Source organism: Triticum urartu, chromosome 3A (genome assembly GCF_056163025.1).
Source record: "Triticum urartu cultivar PI428250 chromosome 3A, HENAU_Tu73, whole genome shotgun sequence".
Taxonomy (NCBI): domain Eukaryota; kingdom Viridiplantae; phylum Streptophyta; class Magnoliopsida; order Poales; family Poaceae; genus Triticum; species Triticum urartu.
In genome coordinates, this window is record NC_141875.1 from 103,974,756 (window position 1) to 103,998,847 (window position 24,092).

Here is a 24,092-nt window from a genome sequence, read left to right on the forward strand (position 1 = left end):
TTTTTTAAAGTTTGATGAACTTTTTTCAAAAATGATGAACTTTTTCCTAATTTTATGAACTTTTTTTCGAAATTGATGAACGTTTTTCAAATTCGATGAACTTTTTTTCAAAATCATTAAACTTTTTTCGGATTACAAGATTTTTTTTCAAATTCGATGAACTTTTTCTGAGTTCAAATGAGCTTTTTTCGAATTTGATGCTTTTTTCAAATTCGATGAACTGTTTCTAAATTGTTGAACTTTTTTCAAATTCAGTGAATTTTTTTCAAATCGATGAACTTTTATTTCAAATTTGATAACTTCTCAAAATCTGGGTACATGTTTCAAATTTGATGAACTGTTTTGCAAAATGGATGGTTTTTTTTAAAATCGATGAACTTTTTCAGGTTTGTGAACTTTTCTTATAAAAGGATGAACTTTTTTTAAATCATGATCTTTTTGCCAGACAATTCAAAAAATTAAGTGATGCAATAGATTTCTGCAATGAAATAGCGCTGCGTCCTTTGTTATTAAGCCTTTTCCTATGTAACAAATCATAGAAGGCAAGTAGCTCGTGTGGCTTGTGGTACCTGTGCGCGAACTTGGCGAGGTGAGTTTGAAACCTGCAAATAGCAATACTTTTTGCGTTTTCTTTTCTAATCTACACAACGATACTTCGATTTAAGGTAAGCTCTACATAAAAAAGATGTACATTGATGCTACAGTTCTATTTAGACGATCGGTTCGTAGTTTCGTCGACCGTACATGCTCAATCTCTTGTTTCCGTTTGGAGTTGTTTTGGACGATTTTTTTCAGATTCGTCGCACACGATCGATTGTTTGAAATTTTCTTTGACCAACAGCCTAATCTCGTCGTTCTACACAACATTTGTGTTGTAAGTTTTTTGTTTCGACGATCGTAGACGAGAAGATCTATATATTTCTCATGACTGTACATATGAATATGTGTACTGTGATTTAAGACACCTTAAGTATTCCTCTAGTCGGCGTGTTTCTCTCGGTCTCCTCTCTTGCATCTTGCTGCAGTAGCGTCATCATCGCCGTTGTTCATCTCGGCCTTCTCTCCATGATCCTACTGCAGTTCAGCCGCCATGGCGCACACACACTGACGAAGTTCTTCTCCTCTGTTCTCTGCCACCGACGGGGTAGATCATCTCGGCCTCCTCTCTCTCGTCCCACTACACTGGAGTCGTTCCGGCATCGATTATCTCGGCCTCCTCTCTCGTCCTACTGCACGGATGATATCATAGCGCGAGCACTGCATTCTCCTCCTCTGCCCACTGTCTTTGCGCGAGCACCGCGACTAGTTCGTCGACGCTGTCGCTCGCCGTGCCGTCAACGGGGTCGCTCGTTCACGACTCCATGCTCGTCATGTCGGACACGGCGCCACGGCCACTATCCACTGTTGTCGCCATGGTCCAGCGCACACTGCATTTCTTCTCCCACTTCCTCTGCTATCTCTTAACCCTGTGTGCTAAGTGCAAGTGCTAACTCCTCATGTAAGCAACCAAACAGCGTGTAGTTGCATGCGCCGAGACAATGCAGGCAACCAAATAACGTGTCAAAGTTGATCCCCTAATGCAGGAAGTCCATATGCAGGCAACCAAACAACTCGCAGATGTTGCATATGAGGCCGTTTTTCCATAGCCAGGCTGGGTTGAGATGTCTATGCAATGCAACTACTATTTACTACGGCAACCAAACACGCCCTAAGGCTCCATTAACTTTTTAAACACAACACGATCACATGTGCTCACCTAAACACACATATGACCACAATTGTAGGACTTGAACCCTGATGGGCTGGTACCACCACAAGGAACCTGACCAGCTAAGCTACACTCGATGTGCAATGCTCCATTAACTTGACGGATGCCTGATGCATTGAATATTCATTTTTGTCGGGCTTGATGCACAATATTGTATAATATTTCAATTTAATTACATAAATTTATTATATGTTATTTAGTAGTATATATATTAGATATTAATGTTGAAACAACAATTTTAGTATTCAAGCAATAGAAAAATTGAGCCCAATTTTGTACTGAAAAACAGATAGGTCTAGTACAAGGTTGTCAGAATCGCGATTTTATTGTATGATTCTAAAACTTTATGATCCAAACTAACCACTTTGATTCTATGATTTTGGTTAGTAGAATCTACGTTTTTACAATTATGATAGTTAAGATTCTATGATTTGTGATCCTACGATCGGAGCTCTGATCTGATTCGGAATCACGATTCTGACAAACTTAGGCCCCGTTCGGATGTTGTCCAACTTCTCCAAATAGCCAGCTTCTGCTCCTCCTACCAAATCCTACTTCTCGTACAAAACCTGGCTCACGAGAAACCGTTCGGGAGGCCAGCTTCCACTTCCAGTTGGTTAGTTGGGTTGATAGCCCGATAAACTTGCTTTAGGCCCGTTCAAAGGAAAGGCAGGCCAGGTTTCGTTGGAATAGCAACGTATCGAGGAGAAAGAAGAAGTCGAGCGAACCGGTACGCTGCCCCCTGGTCACTTGGTGGTGGCATATTGTGTAATAATCCCCAACTCCAGCTCCTTCGATTTTTGAGAGTGAGGCTCGACCAGCTTCTCTTTTTTGCACTACGAGGGGACTTCGCTCCGCGAAGCGGTCTTCTCGGAGCCGTGGCGTTCGGGCTGGCTCCAGCGCGAAGCCGAGGAAGCTAGGAGCAGGAGAAGATCCGAACGGGGCCAGTCTAGTATATCTTGAAATTAAATTTTAATTTTATTGAAGCAATTATAGAAAATGGCATTGCTCTCTTGGTACAAGTTGCTATTAGTGCCACGGAATGCTAGATTATGTTTAGTGAAAAAATTCCTAGTTAGGATAATTCTACACAAAACATTTCTCCAACGTTCCCCTAGTTTTGAAGTTCTCGTTGAACAACTTCATCAATTGTTTGGTTCTTTTGCATCCAGAGAAGTTAGCCATATTCATAACATCTTCTGCACTTGTTTCATGCTTTTCAAAGTCTGGCACATGGAACCCTCATTTGCTAATTGGCTTTTTTCGTGCCACTTTTTTATGTGCAACAACAATATTTTCTATCAACCTCTTCACAATATGCAATCCATACCCTATCACATTTTCCTCTATTTTGAGACAACTCTAGTGTAAAATATTGTATAAAGTTTTCTAGAAGATTATTGCCATGATTTTTATGAATAGACAAATAGTCTTTTAGAAACCTTTTGTGGTTAATTAAGATTTCTTGTCGTCATGTTTTGACATTTTTTATGTTATGTTATAGTGATTGCCACATTAGCATGAATAGTTGTTGAGATAACTGTGTATAGTTATCGGGCAATGATTTTGATGTTCTTAGTGTTGGGGATCGTTGCAGAAATTAAAATTTTCTACGCATCACCAAGATCAATCTATGGAGAAACTAGCAACGAGAGAGAGGGGAGTGCATCTTCATACCCTTGAAGATCGCGATGCGGAAGCGTTGCAAGAACGCGGTTGGAGGAGTCGTACACGCAGCGATTCAGATCATGGTCGATTCCGATCTAAGCGCCGAACAACGGCGCCTCCGCGTTCAACACACGTGCAGCCCGGTGACGTCTCCCGCGCCTTGATCCAGCAAGGAGGGAGAGGTTAGGGAAGACAACTCCAGCAGCAGCACGACGGCGTGGTGGTGGTGGAGCAGCGTGGTTTCCAGCAGGGCTTCGCCAAGCACTACGGAGAACGAGGATGTGGAGAGGTAGGGCTGCGTCGAGAGAGAGAGAGAGAGAGAGAGAGAGAGAGAGAGAGAGATTCGTGTCCTTGGCAGCCCCAAAACCCCCACTATTTATAGGAGGAGAGGAGGAGGGTGCGCCCCCTCTAGGGTTCCCACCCCTAGGGGGGCGGCAGCCCTAGATGGGATGGAGGGGCGGCCAAGAGGGGAAGAGGGGGGGCGCGCCCTAGGGTGGGCCTTAGGACCATCTGCGCCTAGGGTTTCCCCCCTTCCCCTCCTAGTTGCGCCTTGGGCCCAGGTGGGAGGCGCACCAGCCCACTCAGGGGCTGGTCCATTCCCACTCTTGGCCCATGCAAGCCTCCGGGGCTGGTGGCCCCTCCCGGTGGACCCCCGGAACCCTCCGGTGGTCCTGGTACATTACCAGTGACGCCCGAAACACTTCCGGCGGTCAAAACCTCACTTCCTATATATTATTATTTACCTACAGACCATTCCAGAACTCCTCATGACGTCCGGGATCTCATCCGGGACTCCAAACAACATTCGGTAACCACATACAAACTTTCCCTATAACCCTAGCGTCATCGAACCTTAAGTGTGTAGACCCTACGGGTTCGGGAGGCATGCAGACATGACCGAGACATCTCTCTGGTCAATAACCAACAGCGGGATCTGGATACCCATGTTGACTCCTACATGTTCCACGATGATCTTATCGGATAAACCACGATGTCGAGGATTCAATCAATCCCGTATACAATTCCCTTTGTCTACCGGTATGATACTTGCCCGAGATTCGATCATCGGTATCCCTATACCTTGTTCAATCTCGTTACCGACAAGTCTCTTTTACTCGATCTGTAACACATCATCACGTGATCAACTCCTTGATCACATTGAGCTCTTTATGATGATGTCCTACCGAGTGGGCCCAAAGGTACCTCTTCGTCACACGGAGCGACAAATCCCAGTCTCGATTCGTGCTAACCTAACAGACACTTTCGGAGATACCCGTAGTGCACCTTTTATAGCCACCCAGTTACGTTGTGACGTTTGGCACACCCAAAGCATTCCTACGGTATCTGGGAGTTGCACAATCTCATGGTCTAAGGAAATGATACTTGACATTAGAAAAGATTTAGCAGACGAACTACACGATCTTGTGCTCTGCTTAGGATTGTGTCTTGTCCATCACATCATTCTCCTAATGATGTGATCCCGTTATCAATGACATCCAATGTCCATGGCCAGGAAACCGTAACCATCTATTGATCAACGAGCTAGTCAACTAGAGGCTCACTAGGGACATGTTGTGGTCTATGTATTCACACATGTATTACGATTTCCGGATAACACAATTATAGCATGAACAATAGACAATTATCATGAACAAGGAAATATAATAATAACCATTTTATTATTGCCTCTAGGGCATATTTCCAATAGTATCCCACTTGCACTAGAGTCAATAATCTAGTTACATTGTGATGAATCGAACACCCATAGAGTTCTGGTGTTGATCATGTTTTGCTCGTGGAAGAGGTTTAGTCAACGGATCTGTGACATTCAGGTCCGTATGCACTTTACAAATATCCATGTCTCCATCTTGAACATTTTCATGAATGGAGTTGAAGCGACGCTTGATATGCCCGGTCTTCTTGTGAAACCTGTGCTCCTTGGCAAGGGCAATGGCTCCAGTGTTGTCACAGAAGAGAGTCATCGGGCACGACACATTGGGAATAACTCATAGGTCGATAATGAACTCCTTCATCCAGATTGCTTCATGTGCTGCCTCCGAGGCTGCCATGTACTCCGCTTCACATGTAGATCCCGCCACGACGCTTTTCTTGCAACTGCACCAGCTGACTGCTCCACCATTCAAAATATACACGTATCCGGTTTGTGACTTGGAGTCATCCAGATCAGTGTCGAAGCTAGCATCAACGTAACCCTTTACGACGAGCTCTTCGTCACCTCCATAAACGAGAAACATATCCTTAGTCCTTTTCAGGTACTTCAGGATGTTCTTGACCGCTGTCCAGTGTTACATGCCGGGATTACTTTGGTACCTTCCTACCAAACTTACGGCAAGGTTCACATCAGGTCTGTACATAGCATGGCATACATAATAGACCCTATGGCCGAGGCATAGGGGATGACACTCATCTTTTCTCTATCTTTTGCCGTGGTCGGGCATTGAGCCGTGCTCAATCTCACACCTTGCAATACAGGCAAGAACCCCTTCTTGGACTGATCCATATTGAACTTTTTCAATATCTTGTCAAGGTACATGCTTTGTGAAAGACCAATGAGGCGTCTCGATCTATCTCTATAGATCTTGATGCCTAATATGTAAGCAGCTTCTCCAAGGTCCTTCATTGAAAAACACTTATTCAAGTAGGCCTTTATGCTTTCCAAGAATTCTATATCATTTCCCATCAATAGTATGTCATCCACATATAATACGAGAAATGCCACAGAGCTCCCACTCACTTTCTTGTAAACACAGGCTTCTCCATAAGTCTGTGTAAACCCAAACGCTTTGATCATCTCATCAAAGCGAATGTTCCAACTCCGAGATGCTTGCACCAGCCCATAGATTGAGCGCTGGAGCTTGCACACCTTGTCAGCATTCTTAGGATCGACAAAACCTACCGGCTGCATCATATACAATTCTTCCTTAAGGAAACCATTAAGGAATTCCGTTTTGACGTCCATCTGCCATATCTCATAATCATAGAATGCGGCAATTGTTAACATGATTCGGACAGACTTCTGCTTCGCTACGGGTGAGAAGGTCTCATCGTTGTCAACCCCTTGAACTTGTCGGTTACCCTTAGCAACAAGCCGAGCCTTATAGATGGTCACATTACCATCCGCGTCTGTCTTCTTCTTAAAGATCCATTTATTTTCTATGGCTTGCCGATCATCGGGCAAGTCAGTCAAAGTCCACACTTCATTTTCATACATGGATCCTACCTCGGACTTCATGGCTTCAAGCCATTTGTTGGAATCCGGGCCCGCCTTTGCTTCTTCATAGTTCGAAGGTTCACCGTTGTCTAACAACATGATTTCCAGGACAGGGTTGCCATACCACTCTGGTGCGGAACGTGTCCTCGTGGACCTACGAAGTTCAGTAGTACCTTGATCCGAAGTTTCATGATCATCATCATTAACTCCCTCTCTAATCGGTGCAGGCACCACAGAAACATTTTCTTGAGTTGCGCTACTTTCCGGTTCAAGAGGAAATACCTCATGAAGTTCTACTTTCCTCCCACTTACTTCTTTCGAGAGAAACTCTTTCTCTACAAAGGATCCATTCTTGGCAACAAAGATCTTGCCTTCGGATCTGAGGTAGAAGGTATAGCCAGTAGTTTCCTTAGGGTATCCTATGAAGACGGATTTTTCCGACTTGGGTTCGAGCTTTTCAGGTTGAAGTTTCTTGATATAAGCATCGCATCCCCAAACTTTCAGAAACAACAGCTTAGGTTTCTTTCCAAACCATAATTCATATGGTGTCGTCTCAACGGATTTCGACGGAGCCCTATTTAAAGTGAATGCGGTAGTCTCTAAAGCATAACCCCAAAATGATAGCGGTAGATCGGTAAGAGACATCATAGATCGCATCATATCCAATAGAGTGCAATTATGATATTCGGACACACCATTACGCTGAGGTGTTCCAGGCGGCGTGAGTTGTGAAACAATTCCACATTTCCTTAAGTGCATGCCAAATTCGTGACTCAAATATTCTCCCCCACGATCTGATCGTAAGAACTTTATTTTCCTATCACGTTGATTCTCTACCTCATTCTGAAATTCCTTGAACTTTTCAAAGGTCTCAGACTTGTGTTTCATTAAGTAGACATACTCATATCTACTCAAGTCATCAGCGAGGGTGAGAACATAACGATAGCCACGGCGAGCCTCAACGCTCATTGGACCGCACACATCAGTATGTATGATTTCCAATAAGTTGGTTGCTCGCTCCATTGTTCCGGAGAACGGAGTCTTGGTCATTTTTGCCCATGAGGCACGGTTCGCATGTGTCAAATGATTCATAATCAAGAGACTCCAAAAGTCCATCTGCATGGAGTTTCTTCATGCATTTGACACCAATGTGACCAAGGCGGCAGTGCCACAAGTATGTGGGACTATCATTATCAACCTTACACTTCTTGGCATTCACACTATGAATATGTGTAACATCACATTCGAGATTCAACAAGAATAAACCATTGGCTAGCGGGGCATGACCATAGAACATATCTCTCATATAAATAGAACAACCATTATTCTCAGATTTAAATGAGTAGCCATCTCTTATTAAACGAGATCCAGATACAATGTTCATGCTCAAAGTTGGCACTAAATAACAATTATTGAGGTTTAAAACTAATCCCGTATGTAAATGTAGAGGTAGCGTGCCGACGGCGATCACATCGACCTTGGAACCATTCCCGACGCGCATCGTCACCTCGTCCTTCGCCAGTCTCCGCTTATTCCGCAACTCCTGTTTTGAGTTACAAATATGAGCAACCGCACCGGTATCAAATACCCAGGAGCTGCTATGAGCGCTGGTTAGGTACACATCAATAACATGTATATCACATATACCTTTGGTATTGCCGGCCTTATTATCCGCTAAATACTTGGGGCAGTTCCGCTTCCAGTGACCGTTTCCCTTGCAATAAAAGCACTCAGTCTTCAGGCTGGGGTCCATTCTTTGGCTTCTTCTCGGCAGCTTGCTTACCGGGCGCGGCAACTCCCTTGCCGTCCTTCTTGAAGTTCTTTTTACCCTTACCTTTCTTGAACTTAGTGGTTTTATTCACCGTCAACACTTGATGTTCCTTTTTGATCTCCACCTCCGCTGATTTCAGCATTGAATATACCTCAGGAATGGTCTTTTCCATCCCCTGCATATTGAAGTTCATCACAAAGCTCTTGTAGCTAGGTGGAAGCGACTGAAGGATTCTGTCAACGACCGCGTCATCCGGGAGATTGACTCCCAGCTAAGACAAGCGGTTGTGCAACCCAGACATTTTGAGTATGTGCTCACCGACAGAGCTGTTCTCCTCCATCTTACAACTGTAGAACTTGTCGGAGACTTCATATCTCTCGACTCGGGCATGAGCTTGGAAAACCATTTTCAGCTCTTGGAACATCTCATATGCTCTGTGTTGCTCAAAATGCTTTTGGAGCCCCGGTTCTAAGCTGTAAAGCATGCCACACTGAACCAGGGAATAATCATCACTACGCGACTACCACGCGTTCATAACATCTTGAGTTGCTGGGAAAACGGGTGCGTCACCTAGCGGTGCTTCAAGGACATATGCTTTCTTGGCAGCTATGAGGATAATCCTCAGGTTACGGACCCAGTTCGTGTAGTTGTCGCCATCGTCTTTCAGCTTGGTTTTCTTTAGGAACGCGTTGAAGTTGAGGGCAACATTAGCGTGGGCCATTTGATCTACAAGACATATTGTAAATATTTTAGACTAAGTTCATGATAATTAAGTTCATCTAATCAAATTATTCAATGAACTCCCACTCAGATAGACATCCCTCTAGTCATCTAAGTGATACATGATCCGAGTCAACTAGGCCGTGTCCGATCATCACGTGAGACGGACTAGTCATCATCGGTGAACATCTTCATGTTGATCGTATCTTCTATACGACTCATGCTCGACCTTTCGGTCTTCCGTGTTCCGAGGCCATGTCTGTACATGCTAGGCTCGTCAAGTCAACCTAAGTGTATTGCGTGTGTAAATCTGGCTTACACCCGTTGTATGCGAACGTTAGAATCTATCTCACCCAATCCTCACATGGTGCTTCGAAACAACGAACCTTCGCAACGGTGCACAGTTAGGGGGAACACTTTATTGAAATTATAGTGAGGGATCATCTTATTTAAGCTACTGTCGTTCTAAGAAAATAAGATGTAAAAACATGATAAACATCACATGCAATCAAATAGTGACATGATATGGCCAATATCATTTTTCTCCTTTTGATCTCCATCTTCGGGGCGCCACGATCATCATCGTCACCGGCATGACACCATGACCTCCATCATCGTGTGAGGGAGTCTTGGATTAGGGGGTCTCCGGACAGCCGGACTATATCCTTTGGCCGGACTGTTGGACTATGAAGATACGAGATTGAAGACTTCGTCCCGTGTCCGGATGGGACTCTACTTGGCATGGAAGGCAAGCTAGGCAATACGGATATGTATATCTCCTCCTTTGTAACCAACCTTGTCTAACCCTAGCCCCCCCCGGTGTCTATATAAACCGGAGGGTTTTAGTCTGTAGGACGATATACAATCATACCATAGGCTAGCTTCTAGGGTTTAGCCTCTCCGATCTCGTGGTAGATCAACTCTTGTACTACTCATATTATCAAGAATAATCAAGCAGGACGTAGGGTTTTACCTCCATCAAGAGGGCCCGAACCTGGGTAAAACATCGTGTCCCTACCTCCTGTTACCGTCCACCTTAGACGCACAGTTCGGGACCCCCTACCCGAGATCCCCTACATAGTTCGGCCAGGAATCTCCTGACAGTCGGTGTCTAAGGTGGATGGTAACAGGAGGCAGGGACACGATGTTTTACCCAGGTTCAGGCCCTCTTGATGGAGGTAAAACATTACGTCCTGCTTGATTATTCTTGATAATATGAGTAGTACAAGAGTTGATCTACCACGAGATCGGAGAGGCTAAACCCTAGAAGCTAGCATATGGTATGATTGTATGTTGTCCTACGGACTAAAATCCTCCGGTTTATATAGACACCGGAGGGGGCTAGGGTTACACAAGGTCAGTTACAAAGGAGGAGATATCCATATCCGTATTGCCTAGCTTGCCTTCCACGCCAAGTAGAGTCCCATCCGGACACGAGACGAAGTCTTCAATCTTGTATCTTCATAGTCCAACACTCTGGCCAAAGGATATAGTTCAGCTGTCCGGAGAACCCTAATCCAGGACTCCCTCAGTAGCCCCTGAACCAGGCTTCAATGACGATGAGTCCGGCGCGCAGTGTTGTCTTCGGCATTGCAAGGCGGGTTCCTCCTCCGAATACACCACGTAAGAGTTTGAATACAAGGATAGTGTCCGACCCTGCAAAATAAGTTCCACATACCACCGTAGAGAGAATAATATTTCCACAAATCTGATCTGCTGACGTACCCCGTAGCGTGACTTCACACCACAACCAGGTCTTTATTCGAATCGTTTTTCACAACCTATCTCGGCGTGTTTCGCGAGGCGGTTTCCTTGGCACGTCTTGTCGAAGCAGAGATCGTGTCCCCTTATTACGGGATTCCCATCAATACGGACGTGGGTAATCCAACCGCGCCATCAATTATGGCACTTGGGGGATAAGCGAGTTTTACAAGGCTAGTGGGGGCGCATAGTTTAGTCCGCCCTTATAAAGGGATAAGGTCTCACCTTTTTCTACCCACGCCTTCTTCCTCCTTGCTCATCCATTCTCGCGCACTCGAGCTCCACCGCCCAAGTCCGCATCCTTCTCCTCAACTCTCTCCAAACATGTCCGGAGCGGGAGGCAAGTGGATGGCCTCCTCCATCACGGAGGGACACATCAAAAAAGCTAAGTGGAGCCGGATACTTAGCCGCGGATATCGCGCACCGGCTGCCAGCCGCCGGGCAGATCGTCCCTACCCCGAAACCTCACGAAAGGGTGGTTTTCCTCCCCCACTTCGTCCGTGGAATGGGATTTCCCCTCCATCCATTCGTCCGCGGCCTCATGTTCTATTATGGGCTGGACTTTCATGATCTGTCCCCGAATTTTATCCTCAACATCTCGGCATTCATCGTAGTGTGCGAGGCTTTCCTCCGCATACGGCCCCACTTCGGCCTATGGCTGAAGACCTTCAATATCAAGCCGAAGGTAGTATGCGACCAACAAGCGGAATGCGGCGGAGCCATGGTGAGCAAAATGCCCAACGTTACATGGCTCGAGGGCTCCTTCGTGGAGACCATAAAGGGGTGGCAATCGGGATGGTTCTACATGACCGAGCCGCGTGACACCAACTGGGTGGTGGCCCCTGAGTTTCGATCCGGAATCCCCACGCGGCTCACTTCCTGGAAGGAGAAGGGCCTGTCCTGGGGCTCATCGGTGGAGCTGGAAGGACTCCAGAAGTGTATCCGGAACATGACAAGCAAGAAACTTAAGCTTGTCAACATAGTCCAGGTCATGCTCTTCCGCCGGATCCTCCCGTGTCAACAACGGGCTTTCAACTTATGGGAGTTCGACCCGCCCAGCACCAGACTCTACATGAGCTCTTCGACACGACGCATAAGGACGTCTGGAAGGTGCTGTTCAAGGGCGCCAAGGTCCCTCCTTCTCTTACCAAGGACCACGGGCTAAGCGTGAAGCGCCCTGTGAATCCGGTAAGCTCTGTGCATAGGGTATTTATTTCCCATAGCTTAACCATGTGCGGGGTCTGACCTCCCATGACTTTGACAGGACTGGGTGGAGACATCGGAGCAGATTAACTGTCCGGCCCCTCTGCCCGAAGATCCCCCAGACGCTCTCCTGACGGAGATGCGGACTCCGGCTCCTTATGAGGTGCCGGAGAAGACCAAGAAGAAGGCCAAGGGAACCCGAAAGAGTTCCCGGCGCCAGGTGGTATCGGACTCATCGTCCGATAACTCCGATACGCACTCCTCCCGTGAAGACGAGGAGAAGGAAGATGAAGATTCTCCCCCTCCAGCCGGGGGGACAAGAAAAGGAAGGCCGCCCCAACCGGGGAGGCCGAAGGGTCCAAGAAGGGAAGGACTCTCCTTCCGGACTGCTCCACTACCGCCGCCGGCGGCGAAGACGAGTGGCTTCTCAGGGCCAAGCCCCTGGCAAAGTCGTAAGTATTCGGATACCAGAGTAACTCATAGCATACTTTTGTTGCATTACTTCCCCTAACGTCGAACATGATTATGTAGTCCGCCCCAAGCCCGTATCGACGTATCCTCGTCGGACGGTTCCTTGGACTCGTCGGACATGGATAGTGATACACTTCCAACCGCCTCCTCTCCTTGTCCTACGGACAATGCCAAGGTATTGTCTCAAGGGGCACCGAGCCGGGGGGGGGGAGACAGTCCAGGAGGCGCCTCAAGGTGACCTTCCGGACTCCAGGAGCAAAGGGAGTAAGGCTCCTAGAGGCTCCAAGTTCGGCCCTCAGCCGAACACCGCGCCGGAACCTCCAGTGGTTCCGGACTCGGGCAGGCGGCCCCCTTCCAAGAAGGGCAAGCCGTCCGTGCTGGTGACCTTTGTCCAACCAGAGGCACCAGATGACCTGCTGGGAGCGCTTCGCGGCGCTTCCATCGACGAAGAGCACCGCACTATTATGAGTGCGGTGGTCAAGAAGGTTCAGTCCGCCAAGAGCGGACTGACTGAAGCATGTACCAGCCTTCTAACAGGCTGTGAGGTAAGTATTTAAAATATAGGAAAAATATTACCACATAGACATTAGCCCCTGATGCTCTGTTTGGTGTTCACAAAGAAAAGCCGAATAGAGGATCGAATAATATCTGCAGGAGTCTAATATGAGTATGTCTGTATGCGTATGCAGGCTTCGCTGCTGACCTCTGCCGCACTGACTGCGGAGGTCGCCGCACTGAAGCAGAACTTCGAGCGGTCCGAGAAAGATCTCGGCCTTGCCAAGAGGCAGCTCGAGGAGAACAAGGGTAAGTAATACCTTGTCTATATAAAAAATAAAATGTGGTTGTGAACTGACAGGATCATCATGAATGTGCCAGGGGCCACGACCAAAGTGGCGACCCTGAAGCAAGCTTTGTCCGAGGCCAAAAACAAAGTGGCCAAGGAGCGCATCGAGTGGGAAAAACAAGAGGCACGGGTGGGCGAGGTGCAGCAGGAGCTCCAGGCTCTCGTGAAGAAACACGAGACTTTGGAGCTTGACTCGAAGAAGCAAGAGTCCGAGCTTGCTGCGGCCCTCGAGAGCACAAAGCATGCTAAGGCTGAAGCCCAAATGGCCCTCCAGGAAATTGAGGCGATGCGGAAGATAGCGGCGGGTAAGGCATTCAATATGCAAAGCAAGCATGTGAAAGTAAATTACTTGTTACTTACCCGAGTCCGGAGCTCTCTAGGAGCATTCGCAGATTTGCCCCGTAGCGTGTCGGATGCCACGAAATATTACCAGGCCGAGGAGGGGAGCTCGACGGAGAAGTTGTTCTGGTCTCAGTATACTGGGACCAAACACCCGATGCCCATGAGCGACCAGCTGAAGCAACTGGTCGAGCTGCACAAGGCGGCCGAACAGGCCATGAGGGGCCTTATAGTCCGGATGTGGCCTGGCGACTCCCTTCCCAACAGCTACTTCGGTCTGGTGAGGCGGCTTGTAGATGCCTGCCCACGGCTGGAGGTCATAAAACGGTCCGTCTGCATCGAAGGTGCACGCCGGGGCTTTCCCGTGCGAAGGTGCACTAGGCCAAGATGGACGTCGAGAAGCTGGTGAAGGAGGGGCCGCCACAGGGCAAGGAGCATCGCCACCCTGAGATGTATTATGAGGTGTCCATCTTGTGGAGGATGAGTGTGCGAAGGATGTAATTTTTGAATGAACTTGCTCGTGTGATCCTGTATTATGAAAACTTGTTCATATGTGCTATGCAATGCTTGTTTGAATTTAAAATATTACCTTCTGTGCGGCTGTTTGTTAAATCTGAGAGATGGTCAGTCGTCGGCTTCTGCCCCCATGCCACGAGTGCTGGGGTGTTCGGGATAAATATGAGCACTCTTTTTCCCATTGTTGGGTCCTTCGAGGGAGGTGCTCAGCACAACGAACAAGGCAATAAGACTATAATGCTTTATCACTCTCACTTAGCCATAGAAGTCTACAAATTTTAAATTTTGGCGAAGCCCCTAGTGTTCGGAAGGCTGAATTCGGGGCGCTATACACGCCTTAAGCCGGACAATGCCGACTCCTCGCTCTAAGCGGCATAAGTCTTTAGGGACTTGAAACCTCTCGAACTGTGACCAGCTCTCGCCTTATCATGACAGTCAGTTTTAGCTTTCTCTACTAAGGTGCTTAGCCAGGTGAACCGGGGCACAACCGCAGTAGTTCTCCCAGTGCTACCTTAGCCGATATAGCGGAACGTAAGGTACCAAAACATGGGAGCCGGGCAAACCCAACTATTGACCCAAGACATGATTCGGAGCTGATGCATATAATGCTATAAGTTTGGGGTGCCGCACTGTCGAAAGTGTTCGGACTTCTCACGTCGTATTATGGGGTACGCTTAAGCCCCTGGCGTATTGGCCGTACCAGAGTGTACGGGAGCTGAATGTCATAAATGAACATATATATATATATATATAAAGAATAGAGAATGTGGTAATAGTCTAGTGCTATGCATTGTTTATTCAAAAAGGTGCGTCGAAGCAGAATGATACAAGTAGTGCGATAAGCAAAAAGTAGGAGTATTTGACATGTCCCCTCCAAGGGCAAGCTGAGGAATGATATTTAAAGCAGGTATTTCACTCGTTATCAGAGACCACATGGGAGTTCCGTGGTGCGACGTAGCTTTCTGCCTCCTTGGTTGTTGCATCGTGATCCGGCAATCGTACTGCCGGACGGGGTTTACAGAGATTAAAGTCTTGAAAGACAGAAAAAATAACAAAGCAGGAAGCCCCTAGTGCGGTTGAGCCGCGTCTTGGGGCGTGCTGTAGTCGTGCCCCCTCCCCACCTGTGCCCATGGTATTTTCAACGCGTAATTATGCACGCGTGGCACGGATTTCGCTGTTTGGCTGGGACTGGGGTGGGGGGCGCATTGCTATGCGAGATCGGAACGTGCCAGGCGGTCTTGTTGTCGATTACTCCGGGCGCGCTTGAAGGTGTCTGGGTCTTTAATCGACGAACTGGTGGATTGCCTTAAGAGGCTGCTTTGCGCTTCTGCTGCGAGGGCCGCAGTGTGCTCTTCCGTGCGGAGAGAGCGCTCTGTGTTTCCATTGACTATGATGACCCCCAGAGGTCCTGGCATCTTGAGCTTGAGATATGCATAGTGCGGTACCGCGTTGAATCTCGCAAATGCGGTTCGCCCGAGCAGTGCATGATAGCCGCTGCGGAACGGGACTATATCAAAGATTAACTCCTCGCTTCGGAAGTTATCCGAGGATCCGAAGACCACTTCCAGTGTGACCGAGCCTGTGCAATGGGCCTCTACACCTGGTATGACGCCTTTGAAGGTCGTTTTGTGGGTTTGATCCTTGAGGGGTCTATACCCATTTTGCGCACTGTGTCCTGATAAAATAGGTTCAGACTGCTGCCGCCGTCCATAAGGACTCGAGTGAGGTGAAATCCGTCGATGATTGGGTCTAGGACCAGTGCGGCGAATCCGCCATGATGGATACTAGTGGGATGGTCCCTGCGACCGAAGGTGATCGGACAGGAAGACCATGGGTAGTACTTTTGGGCGACTGGCTCCAACGCATATACATCCCTTAACGCACGCAACCCACATCCCCAAGAGGGAGCGGAAGCGTGCGTTAAGGGATGTATATGCGTTGGAGCCAGTCGCCCCAAAGTTCAACCCATGGTCTTCCTGTCCGATCACCCTCGATCGCAGGGACCATCCCACTAGTATCTGTCATGGCGGATTCGCCGCACTGGTCCTAGACCCAATCATCGACGGATTTCACCTCACTAGAGTCCTTATGGACGGCGGCAGCAGCCTGAACCTGCTTTATCAGGACACAGTGCGCAAAATGAGTATAGACCCCTCAAGGATCAAACCCACAAAAACGACCTTCAAAGGCGTCATACCAGGTGTAGAGGCCCATTGCACAGGCTCGGTCACACTGGAAGTGGTCTTCGAATCCCCAGATAACTTCCGAAGCGAGGAGTTAATCTTCGATATAGTCTCGTTCCGCAGCGGCTATCATGCACTGCTCGGGCAAACCGCATTTGCGAGATTCAACGCGGTACCGCACTATGCATATCTCAAACTCAAGATGCCAGGACCTCTGGGAGTCATCAAATTCAATGGAAACATAGAGCGCTCTCTCCGCACGGAAGAGCACACTGCGGCCCTCGCAGCAGAAGCGCAAAGCAGCCTCTTAAGGCAATCCACCAGTTCAGCGATTAAAGACCTGGACACCTTCAAGTGCGCCCGGAGTAATCGACAACAAGACCGCCTGGCACGTTCAGAGCTCACATAGCAATGCGGCCCCCACCCCAGTACCAGCCAAACGGCGAAATCCGTGCCACGTGTACATAATTACGCGTTGAAAATACCATGGGCACAGGTAGGGAGGGGGGCACGACTACGGCACGCCCCAAGACACGGCTAAACCGCAGTAGGGGCTTCCCGCGTTGTTATTTTTCTCTCTTTCAGGACTTTAATCTCTGGAAACCCAGTCCGACAGCGATCGCCGGACACACGATGCAACAACCAAGGAGGCAGAAAGCTACGTCGCACCACGGAACTCCCAGGTGGTTTGTGATAACGAGTGAAATACCTGCTTTAAATAACGTTCCTCAGGTTGCCCTTGGAGGGGACATGTCAAATAGTCCTACTTTTTGCTTATCGCACTAGTTGTATCATTCTGCTTCGACGCACCTTTTTGAATAAACAATACATAGCACTAGACTATTACCGCATTCTCTATTCTTTCTTTATATATATATATATATATGTTCATTCATGACATTCAGCACCCGTACACTCTGGTACAGCCAATACGCCAGGGGCTCAAGCATACCCCATAATACGGCGTGAGAAGTCCGAACACTTTCGACAGTGCGGCACCCCGAACTTATAGCATTATATGCATCGACTCCGAATCATGTCTTGGGTCAATAGTTGGGTTTGCCCGGCTCCCATGTTTTGGTACCTTACGTTCCGCTATATCGGCTAAGGTAGCACTGGGAGAACTACTGCGATTGTGCCCCGGTTCGTCTAGGCTAAGCACCTCAGTAGAGAAAGTTAAAACTGACTGTCATGATAAGGCGATAGCCGGTCGCTGTTCGAGAGGTCTCGAGTCCCTAAAGACTTATGCCGCTTAGAGCGAGGAGTCGCTTTGTCCGGCTTAAGGCGTGTATAGCGCCCCGAATTCGGCCTTCCGAATACTAGGGGCTTCGCCAAAATTGAAAATTGTAGACTTCTATGGCTAAGTGAGAGTGATAAAGCATTATAGCCCGGTTGCCTTGTTCGTTGCGCTGAGCACCTCCCTCGAAGGACCCAACAATGGGAACAAGAGTGCTCAGATTCATCCCGAACACCCCAGCACTCGTGGCATGGGGGCAGAAGCCGACGACTAGCCATCTCTCAGATTTAAGAAACAGCCGCACAGAAGGTAATATTTCAAATTCAAACAAGCGTTGCATAGCGCATATGAACAAGTTTTCATAATACAGGATCACACGAGCGAGTTCATTCAAATATTACATCCTTCGCACACTCGTCCGCCACAAGACGGGCACCCTTCAGGACACCCTCATAATACATGTCGGGGTGGCGATGCTCCTTGCCCTACGGCGGCCCCTCCTTCACCAGCTTCTCGGCGTCCATCTTGGCCCAGTGCACCTTTGCACGGGCAAAAACCCGGCGGGCACCTTCGATACAGACGGACCGCTTGATGACTTCCAGCCATGGGCAGGCATCCACAAGCCGCCTCACCAGGCCGAAGTAGTTGTTGGGAAGGGAGTCGCCAGGCCACATCCGGACTATAAGGCCCCTCATGGCCTGTTCGTCCGCCTTGTGCACCTCGACCAGTTGCTTCAGCTGGTCGCTCATAGGCATCGGGTGTTCGGTCCCAGTGTACTGAGACCAGAACAACTTCTCCGTCGAACTTCCCTCCTCGGCCTGGTGATACTTCGCGGCATCCGACACGCTGCGGGGCAAATCTGCGAATGCTCCTAGAGAGCTCCGGACTCGGGTAAGTAACAAGTAATTTACTTTCACATGCTTGCTTTGCATATTGAATGCCTTACCCGCCGGTATCTTCCTCATCGCCTCAATTTCCTGGAGGGTCTTTTAGGCTTCAGCCTTGGCATGCTTTGTGCTCTCGAGGGCCGCGGCAAGCTCAGACTCTCGCGTCTTTGAGTCAAGCTCCAAAGTCTCGTGTTTCTTCACGAGAGCCTGGAGCTCTTGCTGCACCTCGCCCACCCGTGCCTCTTGTTTCTCCCGCTCGGTGCGCTCCTTGGCCACTTTGTTTTCGGCCTCGGATAACGATTGCTTCAGGGTCGCCATTTCGGTCGTGGCCCCTGGCACATTCATGATGATCCTGTCAGTTCGCAACCACATTTTCTTTTTTTATATAGACAAGGTATTACTTACCTTTGTTCTCCTCGAGCTGCCTCTTGTCAAGGCCGAGCTCTTTCTCGGAGCGCTCCAGGTCCTGCTTCAGTGCGGCGACCTCCACAGTCAGTGCGGCAGAGATTAGCAGCGAAGCCTGCATACGCATACAGACATACTTATATTAGACTCTTGCAGATATTATTGATCCTCTATTCGGCTTTTCTTTGTGGACACCAAACAGAGCATCAGGGGCTACTGTCTATGCGGTAATATTTTTCCTATATTTTAAATACTTACCTCAAAGCCTGTTAGAAGGCTGGCACAGACTTCAGTCAGTCCGCTCTTTGCAAACTGAACCTTCTTGATCACCGCACTCATAATAGTGCGGTGCTCTTCGTCGATGGAAGTGCCCCGAAGCGCTCCCAGCAGGTCGTCCGGTGCCTCTGGTTGGACAGAGGTCACCGGCACGTACGGCTTTCCCTTCTTGGAAGGGGGCCGCCTGCCCGAGTCTGGAACCACGGGAGGTTCCGGCGCTGTGTTCGGCCGAGGGCCGAACTTGGAGCCCCTAGGAGCCTTACTCCCTTTGCTCCTGGAGTCCGGAAGGTTGCCTTGAGGCGCCTCCGGGACTGTCTCCCCCTGGCTTGGTGCCCCTTGAGACAATACCTCGGCATTGTCCGTAGGACAAGGAGAGGAGGCGGTTGGAAGTGTATCACTATCCATGTCCGACGAGTCCAAGGAACCGTCCGACGAGGATACGTCGATACGGGCTTGGGGCGGACTGCATAATCATGTTCGACGTTAGGGGAAGCAGTGCAACAAAAGTATGCTATGAGTTACTCTGGTATCCGAATACTTACGACTTCGCCAGGGGCTTGGCCCTGAGCAGCCACTCATCTTCGCCGTCGGCGGCGGTAGTGGAGCAGTCCGGAAGGAGAGTCCTTCCCTTCTTGGACCCTTCGGCCTTCCCGGTTAGGGCGGCCTTCCTTTTCTTGTCTCCCTTGGCTGGAGGGGGATAATCTTCATCTTCCTTCTCCTCGTCTTCACGGGAGGAGTGCGTCTCGGAGTTATTGGACGATGAGTCCGATACCACCTGGCGTCGGGAACTCTTTCGGGTTCCCTTGGCCTTCTTCTTAGTCTTCTCCGGCACCTCATAAGGAGCCGGAGTCTGCATCTCCGTCAGGAGAGCGTCCGCAGGGTCTTCGGGCAGAGGGGCCGGACAGTTAATCTGCTTCGATGTCTCCACCCAGACCTGTCAAAGGCATGGGAGCTCAGACCCCGCATATGGTTAAGCTATGGGAAATAAATACCCTATGCACATAGCTTACCGGATTCGCAGGGCGCTTCGCGCTTAGCCCGCGGTCCTCGGTAAGAGAAGGAGGGACCTCGGTGCCCTTGAACAGCACCTTCCAGATGTCCTTATGCGCCGTGTTGAAGAGTTCACGTAGAGTCTAGTGTTGGGCCGAGTCGAACTCCCATAAGTTGAAAGCCCATTGTTGACATGGGAGGATCCGGCGGAAGAGCATGACTTGGACTATGTTGACAAGCTTAAGTTTCTTGCTTGTCATGTTCCGGATACACTTCTAGAGTCCGCCCAGCTCCACCGATGAGCCCCAGGACAGGCCCTTCTCCTTCCAGGAAGTGAGCCGCGTGGGGATTCCGGATCGAAACTCGGGGGCCGCCACCCAGTTGGCGTCACGCGGCTTGGTGATGTAGAACCACCTCGATTGCCACCCCTTTATGGTCTCCACGAAGGAGCCCTCGAGCCATTGAAGCTACAGACCTATCGTTGTTAATCTTAGTGGCTTGCGCGAGTGAGGAATCAAACTACGGACCTATCGCTGCTGATCCTACCAGCTAGCCACTGTAACTTGTAAGCTTCGGTGTCCAAATAGGCAGCGTGGGGATATAAAAACTATAAGCCCCGATAGATTTAAACATTTTTGAAATTCTGAAAATGATTTATTGTTTAAAAAGTGAATATTTTTTGAAACATGAATAATTTTCAAAATTTTGAACAATTTTTTCAAAAAACGCAAACATATTTTGGGAATCTTGATTATTTTTTAAAATGTGAACATTTTTTTGGAATTAAGAACACTATGATTTTTTTTAAATTCCCCAATTTATTTTTGCATTTTTGAACAAATTTTCAAAACATGAACATTTTCTAAATTTTCGAAAGTATTTCGAAAACATGAGCATTTTTCGGAATTCCTAAAGATTTTTTGAGTTTGAGCAAATTTTAAAAATATAAAGATTTTTTTGAATTTGGCAATTCTATTTTTAAAGAAATTTCGGACATTTTAAATAAGCTAACAATTTTGAATCCTAAGTTCTTTTACCTCTGATTTGTTTTGAAAATTTTGAACAAATTTTGAAAACCGGCACATTTTTTGAGATTTTGTTTTTTAAATGAAAACTTTGTGAAATTTCTGAATATTTTTAGGAAAATGAGAAAAAACATTTTTTTGAATAGTTGATTGCTTACCACATATGTGTCACTTGGTAAAATAGATGTGATAAAGAGAAAAGAAAAACAGATACGGAAAAATGGAAAACAGGCCGGGCCAGGATACAGCTCTCGCGTTGTTTTCACGTCGGCCAGCTGCAACGACCAAGAAAAGCCCAAGCAAAGTAGGGTTACGCGTTTGCTGGGTTTGGTACTTTGCTTACCTTCTTCCTTCGCCTCCGTCCGTTTCTCTCTGCGAACGCAGCACGCAACGTGGTCGAGACTACAACCTAGAACGAGAAACCTAGAAAAAAAAATCCTGTCGATCTAGCTTTGCGGCGCGGCAGCAAACCAGCCAGCACTCATGGCGGTGGAGGGGATAACCGAGGGCGTGAGGGGCCTCAAGGTGGAGGACGGCGAGGGGGCGGCGGGCGCCGCGGCCGACGCGCCGGCCGCCGCCGCCGCCGCCGGGGAGGGGCAGAGGCGGGGCGCCAGCGGCAGCAGCAACCGCATCCAGGTGTCCAACACCAAGAAGCCCCTCTTCTTCTATGTCAACCTCGCCAAGGTACCGCGCCGGCCAGTCCACCTTTTTGGTTCGATCCCCTGTTCGTTCGTCGGCGCCGTCTCTGAAACGATTTTGCTTTGTTGGTTTGTTGGTTGCAGAGGTATATGCAGCAGCACGGCGACGTCGAGCTCTCCGCGCTCGGGATGGGTGAGTCTCGTTTCTCCCGTGCCTCTGATTGATTGAATGCCAGTAGGGATGTAATTTTGGTAACGCCGCCTGCGCAACCGATTGCTATGTTTACACTATTTATGGTGTGATTTGTGCCTCGTGTTTTCGCGAATTTGATCGAGTGATTGTGCGGCCTTAGTTCAAACTGTGACACTTATTATGGATCGGAGGGAGTAGCTTAGATGTGTAGTTAACCACTAGACTTTCGGCACAGCTAGGATCCGTAAAATATTCTGTTATTGCTTAAACCCTAACAATTCCCCTGGACTGTGTTGTTGCTAGTTTCAGAAACTGGTGAGTTCATTTGATAAAAATATTTGCACACTAACGTGCTCCTGTGATATTTTTTGCTTAATCTGTTGTAAATAGTCTTCTGTCATGGGATATGCCTGTTTGCATAACTGAATATTGTGTATTCAGTTGTGCAAAAGTCAATCGGATTGTATCTCGCACTCTTGAGTACTCGGGGCCAGTTGGGGAAAGACCGCGTTCTTGATTACTCAGCCAGTGGGGGGAAGATCGCCTCCCACATATTTTTTGCAAGAAGAAGAAACCTCACTTCCCAACTGAGAAACCCCACAAACCCTGACAGGCCGCACACACAGGCCAGCCGCCACATTACTACTGGCTGGGCCGGCGCCATGCAGATATAATGGTTTGCCAGTGAGGGAGGTTTTTTAACCAGCCCTGAAATTTGCTTCTACGGGGAATCATGCGCTGGAGGTGCTACTCTGGAGCCACAAGCGTTACACTATGGACCCTTTCGCTCTTGCGCTCTTGAGTAATCTCATATAACTATGACTCTATCCACAATACTTCTGCAAACCATGGGCACTTTGACTTGGATGTTGAAAACACATCAGTCTTTAGGATTGTCAAGTAAAATTGATTGATTACATATGTAAGTTATGGGCTGCCATCTGGACTTATTAGTGGCACTTCCGCATTCATTGAGTTTCTGTTTTCTTTATTGTTTAAGTTGGCACTAACCAAGATGTGTTTGCAGCCATTGCGACGGTTGTGACTGTGGCGGAGATTCTAAAGAACAACGGCCTCGCTGTTGAGAAGAGTAAGAATCTTCTTCTTTCCCTGTAATGTAGACTATGTCTGATCAAATGGCGTTGTTATGCGAAAATTGCTACGTTTGATCATGATCAAACGGCTGTGCGGGCGTTCGCTGGGGCCTCCCTCCCAGGGAACGTCAGCCAGTTAACATTACCGTTTATCATTATGTGCTCTGAACTTTCCTCTTTTAACCTTGATGTGTGTAGAGATTAGGACATCCACAGTGGAAATAAATGACGAATCTAGAGGCCGCCCATTCCAAAAGGCCAAGGTCAGAGAAGAACAACAGTTTGGCTTGTCTCTTTGGTTGCCGGTGTGTCATTTCTCTGATGTATGAAATTCGACTTAACAACTAAAACTGACATGGATATATGTTCACGCAGATTGAGATAGAGTTGGGGAAGAGCGAGAAATTCGACGAGTTGATGGCCTCTGCTGCGGCAGACGCCGAAGAAGGCGAGGAGGAGGCCTGAAGAACCAAACAAAGCCGTAGCGACCGCATCCCGTTGCTCTACTTTGTTTTCGCTGTTGTTTAAAACTTCAGAACCAATGCACGAGACATGGTGTGTGTCCCTGTTTAACTTGTATTTTCTTAGTGTCAGTGTTTGTGAACTCTTTGGCAGATGATGAATCTGTTCCGCGTGCATTTTTTTCTCCAAACCGCTGGCTGGAAATAATCTTTTTCGCGTGTGCTCTGCTTGGTCCCAATCTGGTGGCTCTACGTTTATAATGTTGTTGATGGATACCACTATGGTGCAAATGCAAGCGCTGTCCTTCTCATGTAATTTTAGTTTGGAATGTGAAAGTCTGGGAGCAAATCCGCTCGGCTGCAAGCCCGTTTTACCCTGGCCAAATTACCCGTTGCTGGACGTGCCACGT

The 24,092-nt window shown here is 48.2% G+C and overlaps 1 protein-coding gene across 2 annotated transcripts; it reads left to right on the top strand.

The window, feature by feature from the left end:
* The first annotated feature begins 21,629 nt into the window (after positions 1-21,629).
* LOC147978782 (uncharacterized protein At2g34160-like) lies at positions 21,630-23,859 on the top strand. 2 transcript variants are annotated; one of them, XM_087546536.1, is made up of 5 exons: positions 21,630-21,980; positions 22,079-22,127; positions 23,155-23,217; positions 23,420-23,526; positions 23,597-23,859. In XM_087546536.1, the coding sequence occupies exons 1-5, from the start codon at positions 21,780-21,782 to the stop codon at positions 23,684-23,686; spliced, it is 510 nt and encodes a 169-aa protein (XP_087402662.1). In that variant the 5' UTR covers positions 21,630-21,779; the 3' UTR covers positions 23,687-23,859. The 2 variants fall into 2 exon arrangements, with proteins under 2 accessions (XP_087402662.1, XP_087402663.1); XM_087546537.1 differs by having other exon boundaries at positions 21,638-21,980; positions 23,420-23,484.
* The last annotated feature ends 233 nt before the right edge of the window (positions 23,860-24,092 follow it).

What these genes read in the sequence shown, in the direction of transcription:
- LOC147978782 (XM_087546536.1), top strand. Translation starts at nt 21,780, where the DNA reads ATGGCGGTGGAGGGGATAACCGAGGGCGTGAGGGGCCTCAAGGTGGAG. An exon ending in GCTCTCCGCGCTCGGGATGG is followed by an intron (nt 22,128 to 23,154) that starts GTGAGTCTCGTT and finishes ATGTGTTTGCAG; the next exon opens with CCATTGCGACGGTTGTGACT. An exon ending in CGGCCTCGCTGTTGAGAAGA is followed by an intron (nt 23,218 to 23,419) that starts GTAAGAATCTTC and finishes TGATGTGTGTAG; the next exon opens with AGATTAGGACATCCACAGTG.